At 34.9% G+C, this 13,122-nt stretch overlaps 1 protein-coding gene across 2 annotated transcripts in view; it reads right to left on the bottom strand.

Moving 5' to 3' along the window:
- Positions 1–13,122, bottom strand: part of Smg5 (Smg5 nonsense mediated mRNA decay factor) — a 93,580-nt gene that overhangs the window by 4,950 nt on the left and 75,508 nt on the right. For both annotated transcript variants that reach the window (XM_089090600.1, XM_089090601.1), the window contains exons 12-13: positions 6,581–6,752; positions 3,079–3,230 (exon numbers count right to left, since the gene is read on the bottom strand). In XM_089090600.1, coding sequence (XP_088946726.1) covers positions 3,079–3,230; positions 6,581–6,752 — 324 coding nt within the window. The remainder of the gene's footprint in view (positions 1–3,078; positions 3,231–6,580; positions 6,753–13,122) is intronic.

Raw genomic sequence — 13,122 nt, 5'->3', positions numbered from 1 at the left:
CTTCCCATCAACCAATACTATAGGTAAACAATGGGCAAAGTTCATAACTTCCAGCCCTACCCCGGGAACTGTGGGGGATGAAGTCATCCTCAAAGACATATTTATTAAATTTTCGACTATGCTGAACAAAATGGCTATCTCAAAATTTTAATTGGGTGACTTTGGGAAAAAAATGAGCGCGGGGGGGTGCCAAGTTGCCCTTCAATTTTTTTGGTCACTTAAAAAGGGCACTAGAACTTTTAATTTTCGTTTGAATGAGCCCTCTCACAATATTCTAGGACTACTGGATCGATATGATTACCCGTGGGAAAAAAAATAAATAAACACGCATCCGTGATCTTTCTTCTGGCAAAAAATGCAAAATTCCACATTTTTGCAAAAAGGATCTTGAAACTTCTATAGTAGGGTTCTCTGATACGATGAATCTGATGGCGTGAGTTTCATTTAAGTTCTATGACTTTTAAGGATTGTTTCCCCCTTTTTTCGAATATAAGGCAAATTTTCTCAGGCGCGTAACTTTTTATGGGTAAGATTAGACTTAATGAAACTTAAATATTTGAAATCAGGATAAAAATATGATTCTATTGATGTATCTATTGGTATCAAAGTTCCGTTTTTAGAGTTTCTATTACTATTGAGCCGGGTCGCTACCACGTTCGTTACCACGAACTGATTGATATTCCTTATATTTTCGGTACAATAACCAATTATTTACCCAAATAAATGGCCTCCCAATGGGTACGAGCCTTTCAACAGTTTTGGCCACTTTTTACATGGACTTTATTGAAACCTCCGCTTTGAATACTTTTCCTCTGAAACACCGGTTCTGTGGCCGGTTTGTCGATGATGTTATCTCTGTGTGGAATCATGGAGAGATAGAACTTAACCCTTTTTGTCTCATCTTAACAATTTGGATTCCAACCTTCAGTTCACCTTGGAACTGGAAGATAATCATAAATTGCCTTTTTAGACGTCTTAATTTTCAATAAATATCTCAGCCTTGAATATTCGATTTATAGAAAACCTACACATAATGATAGGTATTTCCTTTTCTCTTCCAACCACCCTCCTTGCGTAAAAAGAAGAATAGTTATATCTTTAATTGATCGTGTTATAAGAATTTGTTCAAAAGCTCATATAATCCAAGAATTGAATTACCTGAAGGACATTTTGTTATGCAATGGATATCCCATCAAGTTACTGGAATCCATCATAGAAAAAAGACAAAAAAATGCAGAAAAGGATTCATCATCTCCACAACCTCCAACGGATATAATCCCTTTAGTAGGTGATAAGAAAGTTTTTACTGTTTTGCCCTATTTTCCCAAATTAGGTGACAAACTGCAAAGAATTCTAAAAAAAACATAACTTGTCACCCTCAAAAATTCTAATAAAATTCAGAACTATTTTAACAGCGGCAAAGATAAAACTAGCCCTATTTTGGGCAGTGGTGTTTATAGGGTTCCATGTTTTTGCGGCTGGGCTGTTTCTGTGTTGGAAGAACCCACCAGCAATTGGGGGAGAGATTTTTGGAACAGAGGTCCTCAATCAAGAAAGCTATGGAGCTACGCCAAAGGCCTGAGACTTTTGATTTCGCCTTGGCTCAACATGTGTGTGACAACCCGCACCATTTCCTTTTATTCGATAACACCTCCATTATTGCCCCTGTTAAAGGTCTCACCCAAGTTTTCAGGGAGGCAGTTGAGATAAAAAAAAAGTACATTCAGCGAAATGTAGCTCTCAATAGAGACACTGGAGTAACCTATTTAAGCCCCATTTATAATGAATTAGTTAATTCTGATCGTTTTTACTTAAATAATAAAAAAAAAATCACATTCTGCAACCTAACCTAATCTGTGATGATGTTTTACCTGGAAAGCGCATAGCTTTTAAAAATGCTCTGCATAAATAAAAAAATTGAATTCCCATTCAGTACTGTATTTTTTTATTCAGTTATCCTTTCACCGTTACATGGAAAGGATCGTCAAATTTTAGTTGTGCTTTGTTTTAAGGTTTGAAATTTTTTATAGTATCCTTTGATTTTTATTAATTTTTTTTATTATCGTGCACTGAGGATGATCAAGCGGAGGTCTTGACTGAAATATTTGCATTTTAGTCCGCATTTTCACTGGCTTGTATAATCCTCGTTTTTCTCTTTTTTACTATTTTTTCGTTTTAATACGACTTCCTATAAATACTGATAGATTACCGTAAACAACCTCCTATTTCTGCATTTCGCGCTCCTACTCTTTTTTTGATCTTGGGTAAAAGAAGGAAAGAGGAAAATTCACCGATAGAAACTTGCCATGGAACACCGATAGATAATCGAAAAACAACTCCCATTTATTGCCCATAGAAATATCCGATTAGACTACCGATACACTATTATCAAACAACCCCCCTATTTCTGCATTTCACACTCCTACCCCATTTCTTACACCTTGGGTAAAAGTAAAAAATTGCCGATAGAAACTTCGGAGAAATACCAATATACTGCCGAAAAAACCTCTCACTACTGCATTTCATTTTCTATCCCATTTCTTTCACCATGGTAAAAGAAAATTACCCATATAAACCTCGGTTGGACTACCGATAAATATCGACAGATTACCAAAAATACCCACCTACTTCCGCATTTCACGCTCCTAACCCATTTATGAAACCTTGGGTAAAAAAGAAGAAAAGTTACCGAAAAAAGCCTCGGATGGATTACTGATAAATACCGACAGGTTACCGAAAAAACACTACCTTTGGATTTCATGCTCCTACCCTATTTCCTATACCTTGGGTTAAAGATAAAAAAAACAAAAAACTATCGATAGTCTTTTAATAGACTACCAATTAATACCAATAGATTACCGAATAAGGCCCTCCTACTACTGTCCTTCATACTCCTACCCCATTTCGCACGCCTTGAGCAGACGAAAAAAAGAAAAGAAAAAAATAACAAACAAATTACTGATAGAAAACTCCGACGGAGTACCAATAAATACTAATAGACTATTGAAAAGAACCCCCTTTTTCTGCATTTCAGGCTCCTGCCCTGATTCTTAGGCCTTGAATAAAAGAAAAAATTACCAATAGACGCACTAAGTCCTTGCGGGGATTTCCCTGGTAGCTGACTTGAGAATGTAGGAAGAGATTCCCCAATAAGTAATGTCACTTCAGAATTTTCTGACCCCATTGTTTCTTTTAAATAAAGACAGCATTCCAAAATTTGATAAAAACTCCTAAAAGAAAAATACAATACTTTAGAAACAAATTTGGTCTATATATATGCACATTAGGGGTAGGGGGGGGGGTAAAGTACAGCAAGTCTGTATGCCTATTGTGTTAGGCACAATTATTCTGCATATTATGTAGTAAAGAGTGTTTTCTAACTACATACTGTCCAAATACTTTACCCCCACCCCCTAATGTACAAATATATAGCCCAAATTATATATTTTCCATTTATTCTGTCACTTCTCTTTGTCTTGTCTCACACTAAGCTGAAAGAAACTAACCAAAAAAAAAAAAAAAAAAAAAAAAAAAAAAAAAAAAAAGATTTTACAATGCGTCAATGAATGAATGGTCGGGGGTACATCATACAAATACCAAAAATATTTTCCCCAATTGAAAGATCTAACAGAATGTCAATAAGTAGATGATTAATTCTTTCTGAGCAGACTCAGCCTTTCGGTGGTGAACGACTTTCATGGCCTAAATAGACTAGAATTGTTTTTTGGATCCGTGAAAAAAAAAACATCAACAAAAAACACGAGAACGATGTTTATTAATTCTAGAAAAGATTCGCTGCAAAGACATGGAATCCCGGCATCTTCTAACTCCACTGTCTGTTTCAGATAGATGAGGCCAGCGTATTTCAATTTAACCAGGAGCAGATCTAAGGGGAACGATTTTCCCCTATATTTCCCCCAATTATGCACCTATACGCATAAGCAGGAAGAGGGTATTCGGGAGAGGGGAAGTCCCTTTCTTTTATATTAAAAGAAGGGACTTTTCTTATAAAACTCCCTTCCCTTCCTTTTACATAAAAGGAAGGGGAAGAGGGCATTCGGGCCTTCAATGTCACTGGCTAGTAAAAGAATGAAGGTTTTAACAATAGATCCAGACAAAACCGCTTCTCGGATTCTTCTGATGAACACCACCTTTGCTAGGGTAAAATTGTAAGCAGTTCGGACCCTCGACCCGCACAACTGGCCCTTACTCGAATCAGGCCTTCAGTCCTCGTTATTGGTCACATCATTTATCGCAAATAGATTGCGTCACTTAGGTCACGGTCACGGAATCTAACTCGACAAAACATTTTTCTTTTGTTATATATTATATTTATTAAATAATCATTATCTTATTAATTCATCACATTAGTTTATTATATAAGTTTATCCAATAATCATTATTTGTATCGTCATGTTGCATATCAATACTTTTGATGTCAGGGGCCAACCCAGCGAGATTTCGGGGAGGGATGGATAAATTGACTAGGCTAGGTAGTATTGGTTTAAAAAGATAAATAAAGTTTTTAGAATACAAGTTACATTCTTCATTGAGACAACACTGTAGATATGCAGCTATAAAATTAAATCAAGCCGCTTTTTCGTTGTGGGCTAGTTTATCCAAAATGTCTTCTGCATTTCCCGGAAAACTTTTGAATATTGATAGCATAATAAGGCTAATCCCTTAAGCTGTTCCCGACCTGGGGTACTCATGTCATAGGATTTTACTCTTCTGATGTTAGAACACGAATACTTGCACGTAGATGTAGTGACGGGAATCGTTGCACAAATCTGCAAAAATCGATTTAGAGTGGGAAAACTGTTCTTATCACATTATTTTAAGCACGTTAGGAAATATTTTAGTGCCACGTTTCCCGACTATAATTCTCATCCACAGAGCTAACTCAGCTTGCAAGCTTCCTCAATAGCTGTCTTCATTAAGATACCAAAAATTAGTCAGAATATCCGATATATCTTTTGTTTTTTCTTCGTCAAGGGAAATACAGTGCTGAGGGGGTAGGTATTACAGTGACTCCAGTAATTTTTTGTGACTTAAGAATCGTGATGCAGCTGCTGCAGAAAGTATTCTATAAATGGGATAAACACAGAAAGTCAGTTATACGTTTCATGATCCTCTCACGCTGTTGCGTAATTATCCCTATACATTTGTTTTGGAGCTCTCCTGAGCACTCTAATGCTGATTTCAGCATAATGACACAGTTCAGTTACTTCAGTAAAAAGTGGATGAAACGTAGCTTCACTCTTCTCTCTCATGTCTCTAACTTCGCTCTTAAGATCGTCAGCATGTTTGAGAAAGCATACGAGATCTATAATTTCTGACTTCAACGATGTCGACAAATTGTGTGACAAACTAAAAACTTCACTGACAGCAACCATAGCTGCAACAAACTGCATATCTCAATAGCAGATAACAAAGAATCAGCTTTGCTTGAAGATTCAGAATCTGAATCAGGATGTTCTCGAATTTCCCTCTTAGCCTTACAGTTAATAATGCAAATCTCTTTAAACGAAATGATTGCTTTTAAGTGCTCCACCCATGTAGTCTCGCAAAATTTGTTAAATCTTGTTCTTGTGATAGGATTACTTTCTTGAACATTTTGTTGGAAAATTGCAGAGCGTTTAGGTGAAATTCTAAAGGAATTAATGACTTCTTTCAAAGTTCATAGACAATTTCTCATACCAGGTATGTTGTACAGATGACACAGGGCTAAGTTTAATTAGTCGTCCATCATACCAAAACTGAAATCAACAATTATAGACTTTTTCAAAAAGAAACAGTTGGTTGATAGCAGACCTTACTGGGCTTATACAAAACATTGGTGAAATGGGAATCAATTTAAAATACTTCAGGGGTCATGGTTATGATAGAGCTTCATCTGAGCGGCCGGTTCCAAGGTTGTGCTGCTATTGTCCGTGAAAGTTTTCACCATGCAGTCTATGTTCACTGTGCGAGTCACTTCTTAATAAACAGGGGCGTATGCTTCTATATAAACAAAAAGCACCAAAAAAAAAGGTAAAAAGCACACGCGTGATTTAAATGAAGTTGAACGATCTTAGGCGGTTATAACACCATGTGGCTTGGGGGCAACCTGGCATTGTTCCTAGTTACATTTTCATATAACAAAAATTATCGCGTGGAGATCGTCACGCATTACCTACTTGTTGTGCATACATTACTCTACTTCAATTGGATTAAAACCCATAATGAATTTGGTTATTTATTAAGACAGTTTCGTTTTAAATTTTATTTTATAAAATATATAAATAATTCATTTTTATTATCCTTGTCACGATAAGATTTACGGCATACATTATCCTTTCGTATTAGTCAAGATCTATAAGAATGTCGATTTTACAGGATAAATTTCACGAATTTGGGGGGGGGGGGTGTATCCTCCCCCCGTTCTCCCCTGTTTGGAGTTATTTTTTTTTAATTTTAAATGTAAATGGAGCTAACAAAAAGTTTCTCATTAATATTGCAAAGGCATGTGACATTCTAAACACTGGATCTCCAAACTATAGTAAAAAGATACATAATTGAAACAAAAGAAATAAAGTACCAAGCCATTTTTTCTTTTCTTTTCGGGTATTTTACAGCAGGCAATGACTTCCTCGCACCGTGTCGTTGAGGTCTTACGGATCGACTGCCACGTTGAAATTCCTGTTCTAACCATCGGATCGCTTCTCGTGCGTCTGGATTCTGCTTTTTAGCTCCATCCAATTGGCTAATAACTAAAATGTTGATAGGGTGAAAAACACGGAAAATAAAGGGATGCTTTAACTGTATCACAGTATATAAATTATAGGCAGTATGATCTTTCCCTATTTCACCCATTATAAAAACCCGGAACGAGGTGCGAGTGCTCCAGAGAACGTAGAAACATAAGCGACATTAAATCTTTTCACGGGTAGAAAAGTCAGATTTCTCTTGAACGCGAAACTTGGCTTCAACGTTGAAACACTAAATTTTGAAGAAACTAATCTTAAATTAATTTATTCCAATACATATATGATGATCAGTAATTAGTAGTGCAGTGTTATTATTAGATGTCTTTAGGAATTAACAATAGGTTTCGAAGTTTCAAGTTGGTTTCAATGGTATTTTGAGAAAGTTTCTGCCAAAATACGTGTTCCAGGGAAATTGGACTGCTAATGGCAGATCAAATGAGAGGAGCTGTTTGCTCGCGCTAATGCAAGAAGAAGTGGGAGAAGTATATATCTTATGCTATATCTTTATACTGTGATCTGTATACAAAAGAGAAATTAAGAAAGATAGACAAAAGGATACTTCTAGAGGAGCTTCTGGTAAAGGAAAATAAAATTGCACTACAATCTAGGGAAGCAAGATGGTTGAAAACAAATATGAAATCCTTAAATTAACTATCCAAACACAAAAAGAATAGTTGAAACCTTTTGCCGGTAAAATAAATCGCAAGGGAGCTGAGTTTGAAGTGGCTTATTCTTGAAATTATTTTATTTATTTTTTGCCTATATTTGACAAACAAAACACTGCTCAAGAATTTCAGGTATTTTATCGAGTCATTGATTGTACCTCCCAAGATTATGATGAAAATCAGTAAAACTGCTAAATAAAAAAAAAAATATTTAGGGTTGAACATATTGGGGGGGGGGGGGCATTATTCAACATATTTGGTTTAAAATTACTATAAATAGTCCAAAAGTCACGGCTACTTTTTAGTCTTGCGATTTTGTTTTATAGCCTAAATTTTCTGGATATTCGGGATTCGCGGAAAAAAATTATAAAACTTTACAGTCTTGCATCTAGTTTGATATATTATAATTTATTGCCTGTTAGTCCTGGGTTTGGATATCTCATTCTTTTCATTCATCTAATTCTGGGTAAGTCCTTGATATTAACCAAGCAATGAACATACCTTATTTTAGTAACATAAGCTATGCAGAAGTACCATGCAAAGATCTTAAGGGATTGGGGTCATTAAAACACCAGAATATCACAAAATAGGATTGGTCTGGGATTAAAAGTATTCCAGCTATGGACAAGAGGTAGGGTAAAATCATTCATGTGTGACACAGAGCCAAGAATGGACAACTTGGGCTTAAACACTAATATAATATATCCTAAGAAAGAAGTATCACACAAAGTTTTGTGTTATCTCTGAAACATGAAATTTCGTGGCAAGCCTGCGGTTGTAGCGTTTACACAAAGGACAAGATACTTGTATTATTGGATTAACTAGTTTTAGATCTATCCGCTCATGGGACCAGAATTGACTATTATCAGTTAGTCCTGTGGTTAAACTAGATTCATTTACCGGTACACTTTTACAGCACGGTTCAAAGTCAATGTCACAAACAGCACATTTCAAAGGCTTGAGGTTTATTCCTTTATATTTCCAGAAGCCAGTGTTTCTTATGTACATCTTTTAGGAAAACGAGGTTCGTTTTAGAGTGAATTAACCCCTGTAAAAAATTTTCTCCAAAAAAAAGGTATACTTGTAAATTATCTAAAATTACAAGCCAACTAAGACATATCTTAATTTGGTATGGTCTGTGAATTCGGTACCAAAATTAGCATTCTTTGAGACTTCCCTTTCACTTTGGGAATATACAGGCAAGCATAGGCACCGTCAGGGGTTGATGCCCCTCCCCTGTAATTTTGGGATTATAAAGTAATTATAAGGAAACCAAAGGAAAGAGAGCAGAATAGGGAAAAAATTTGTGTTACCCCATTGTTGGCTGCCTGCCAATAGATTTTGACCCTTAATAAGGAAATTATCAGTTCTAATTTGTGACTGAGTAACCCCTTTCCAGTTTTCCACAAACATTTTTTCTATATGATTTGGTTGGAGTAACACACACACACACACACAAAAAAAAAAATCCAATTCTTCATAGTAATGAATAGTAAGTAAATAACTATCCTTGTCAATAACGGAAGTATAAGAGGCCTAACTATTGATAAAATTCAATCAAAGAATCAGCTTTTTATGGTGATCCTAAATATGCATTTCTTTATTAGTAATTAGTGTAGTTATAAATATACCGTCAAGGTTTGCTTGAATTGCAAATGTACCCATGAGCCGATATATGAAGCCACTAAAATCAGGAATGCTTCCCCTGAACGGTACGCTGGGAATTTTTGTGTTTTCCCCCTTTACAGATACGTTTTTTTTGTGTTTTATTATCATTTTTTTTTTTCGGGATTGATTGTATACATTTATTCTGACTTTAAAAAAGATTTAATTTTGTACAGTTATGAAGTATAAAGGTGCAAAATATATTGGTTTTTGGTATTGAAAATTAAATTAAAAATATTGGATTAAAAAATTTTATTTGATTTTCTTAATTTTAGTTTTAATGTTTTACTTTGAACACACTATGTATCCGTCCAACGCTTCGTCCATTGCTCAACAGAACTGAATGCTGGGAGTTTATATCTCAGTTTTTTGAAAGTAGGCTATTGTTTTGTGTATTTTTTGTAATTATTTACTTTTTAAAGTTTTATTTACTTTTACTTTAATTGACATACTTTTCAATTGCCTTCAGAAAAATGTTTGCCTCTAAGCTCCATTAAATAAAAAAAAAACAGCAAGATTTTTCAATTGAAAGTAAGGAGCAATATTAAAACTCAAAACGAAGATAACTTATTACGTATATTAGGGGGATTGCCCTCCTCCTTAACACCTCACTCTTCAAGCTAGAGTTTTTCGGCACTTTAAAAAAAATTACTTATTGTTCTAACTAAACGACCCTTGTGTTTCAGGAGTCGTTTTTAAAGAATTGAGACGAAAATTTTAACTTTAGCGTAAAGAGCGAGTGTTGTGGAGGAAGCAACCCCCCTCATATACCTAATAATTTCTGTTCGTTTTAAGTATTAATGTAGCTCCTTACTTTCAGGTGAACAACTTGTTTTTTTCTGACCGTTCTTTAAATAACGCCAGGATACCTGGCTCCTCCTCCACAGAAAAATCCCCCTCTCCATAGAAAGATCCTCTGGACAATTCAATCCTGGCAAAAACTTACCCAGGACGATTACCCTTAACATCTCCACGCGTAAAATTGAATCGGTAAAGAGAAAGCAAGACATATAAAGAAATTTCGTATACGAATTCTGGGAATTTCACCCAGTATTCATAAAACTTCAGTTTGATGCAACGTAATTAAACAAACAGAAAAGGTTTTTCAACTAATGTAAGGAGCAAGTTTAAAACTTAAAACAAATATAAATTACTCTGTATATAAGGCGGCATTCCCCTTTCTCAACACCTTGCTCATCAAACAAAAGTTTTTTACGGATTTGAAAAATCTTTTTTTTCCAATTACAAATATTCTTAAAAATTTGAAAAAAAGGCAAACTTTAGAGTAAAGAATAAGGAGCTAAGGAGGAGACAGCTTCCTTCATATAAAGAATAATCTGTTCAAATAGGTTTTAAATCTGTTCCTTGCTTTCAGTTGAAAAGATCTTTCTTTTTTAATTTCTGATTGTTTTCCAAATCATACCCAGGCCTAACTAAGATATAATTTGAGTTACCGGTCCCTTAAATCCCTGGTTAACTGCTTTTAAAATGTGTAAATCAATAATTGTGCGGTGATTAGAACCGTCTCAAGTTTAAATTTGCAAATTTCAATTTTGAATAAAATTTGAATATACTTAAAAAGTTGGCGAAGAATAGTAATTTTGGTAAAAAGTCCTTGTTAATATTACTACTAACGAATTTCGGTTGGATGAAAAGGAGTATTATTGTTTGCATGGATGGGAATTATGTGAGACTTTTGATTTTCTACATAACCGAAGCCATTACAACCTCTACAATAGAATTTTCTTATCAATAAATACATTACATAGATTTGTTTGAATACATTGGAGTACTTCATATAAATAGAAAAAGAAAAATATTACATTTAAAATTGCTGAAAACTAAGTTCCTAGCAGTATTTGCGACCCCAAAGAAATTTCCTGGCGGGGCTGATGATGACCTGCCTTGCCTTTTCCACCTCTGTGCTGGTAGATATGGGAATGTAAAATTTTAGCTGTATAAACATTTTAATTAATTAAAAAACCCCTACCTCTTTTAATATTCATCTGAAGCTTCATGAAGAGTAAGCAGTTTGTCCATTAAAATGTACTTTTTAGGAGTCTATCCCACCTCCACCTAAATGATGACTCACCCCCCCCCCCCTCCCTCATTTAAGCTGATACGCAATTACAGATCACCAAGCGTAGCCTAATTTCATTACAAATAAAACGAACAAACTTGGTTGAATCAGTTACTGCCACCGCGTGGCATTACTTCTTTTGCAATTGGGAAGCCTAAGATACAGTTATTGATACTTTTAAATCAATCCACTTGTCAGAATTTTAAAGTGACTGCAAATTCATCTTATTTGGGGTAAATTCATAGTTTGGTGCCCTAAAAAGGCAGACAATAAGACTTTCCCCTGGCCCAATCTGTATGGTCACTTACAAATAAAAATACATCGACGATGTTTCTTCTGAAAAAAAAAAAAAACAGTGCGAAATTCCACATTCTGATATGAAATTCCACATCTCTGATATGATGTATCTAATAAAGGGATTTTCAATAAGATTGCTTAATTTTTTGGAGGTGTTTCTCCTTTTTTCAAAAATCAGGCATATTTTCTCAGATTTTTGGTCTTGGGTGGGTAACAATAAACTGAAAGAATTTATATATTTGGAATCAGCATAAAAAGCCAATACTGCCGGCGTGGCAATTGTCATGGGAATTCCATTTTTAGTTTTGGCGAATATAGATCCAAGTCACTTTTTACTTCCAGTTCTTTATCACAAACTATTTGATAAGATTCTCTTGTGACGAAATTGTTTGTGAACCTGTTCATTTTATTTAGTTGAATATGACAATAAAAAGAAAGAGGGTCGCTTTGACAGCTGGATGGTAAGTTAAAATTGTTTTTTCTTTCGCTATTCTATTTTTTTTAAATGCTTGAATAAATAAGGGATTTACGTTCAAGGGAGAGAATTTGATTATAAAATCAAAACGTGGTATCTACGTAAGCAGGACAATTTTTGAGTATCTCTACTCCTTCTTTAAGCTATTCCAAGGCGTAGGAAATTGCATAAAGACAAGTCTACATCTGTTATAATGTACGGAAGCAAATCTTTTTGTAATTTTGGTTTGAATTTCATTTTCCTTTCAGATTAAAGGCATAATAATTAAATATATTATTGATTAGATAAATTGATCCCTTTGCCAGGAATCCTTGTCGCTTAAAATTAACTGCATATTGCTTCATTTTGCATGAAATTTAATTGCTCTTTTTATTTGAGAGTTTTTCCCTAAAAGTATTTAAAATCAACTTATTCCTACGAAAAAAACATCCTGACATATTTATATTCCCTATCACCCAACCACCACTCAATTTTGGCGTCTGCCCTTCCCCTCCCGTAAAATTTTCTGCCGGCGCCCTTGCGGGCAGGGTAATGATACCCAAACATAAATAATTTAAATATGTGTCATATTAAATATGGATTTTCCATGCTTTTCAACCATGTAAAGCTTTCATCATACAATTGAAACCTTAATTTTCAGAGCTCCCAATGACAAAGCAGTTTTGTTTGTATTTTAGTTTAATTTTTCGTAAATTGGTATATAAATAACCAATAGAAAGAGAAAAGATCTATAGAAAGATAAGAGAAAGATCTAGATAGTGTAGGCTACATTAAATTGGGAAACAGGAAAAAACTAATTTTACGAATTAGACGAGAATTCACAGTCCCTTTTTGCAACTAATTATACGATATATAACGTTATATCTGGAAACGTTGTCGGCACCACCCCAAAAGATCCAAGGTACGTCTAACAGGGCAGTTTCAATCGTTCCCCATGACTCTCCAGTCTGTTAGTGAGAGGTTTGATGTAGCGTCGATGGCCGTTTTTTACATGTGCATAAGTTCACCTCATCCTTTTGAGATTTCGCATATTGTGCCCTCAATTTCTATCTGACAAGACAGACACGAAGGCACACAGCTCGGTCCAATTATCTTGAAGTTGGCACGCCGAAAACAGAGCATTTGACGAACGGCATCATTCGATGTTGCACTTCAACCTGGAATGATCTTCCTGGGGAAGTCATCTTTCAT

This window comes from Artemia sp. Qi Xiang Cuo, chromosome 6 (assembly GCF_049724085.1).
Source record: "Artemia sp. Qi Xiang Cuo chromosome 6, ASM4972408v1, whole genome shotgun sequence".
In the NCBI taxonomy this organism is placed as follows: domain Eukaryota; kingdom Metazoa; phylum Arthropoda; class Branchiopoda; order Anostraca; family Artemiidae; genus Artemia; species Artemia sp. Qi Xiang Cuo.
Note: the sequence above shows the minus strand (reverse complement) of the source record. Positions and strands in the feature narration are given on the sequence as shown.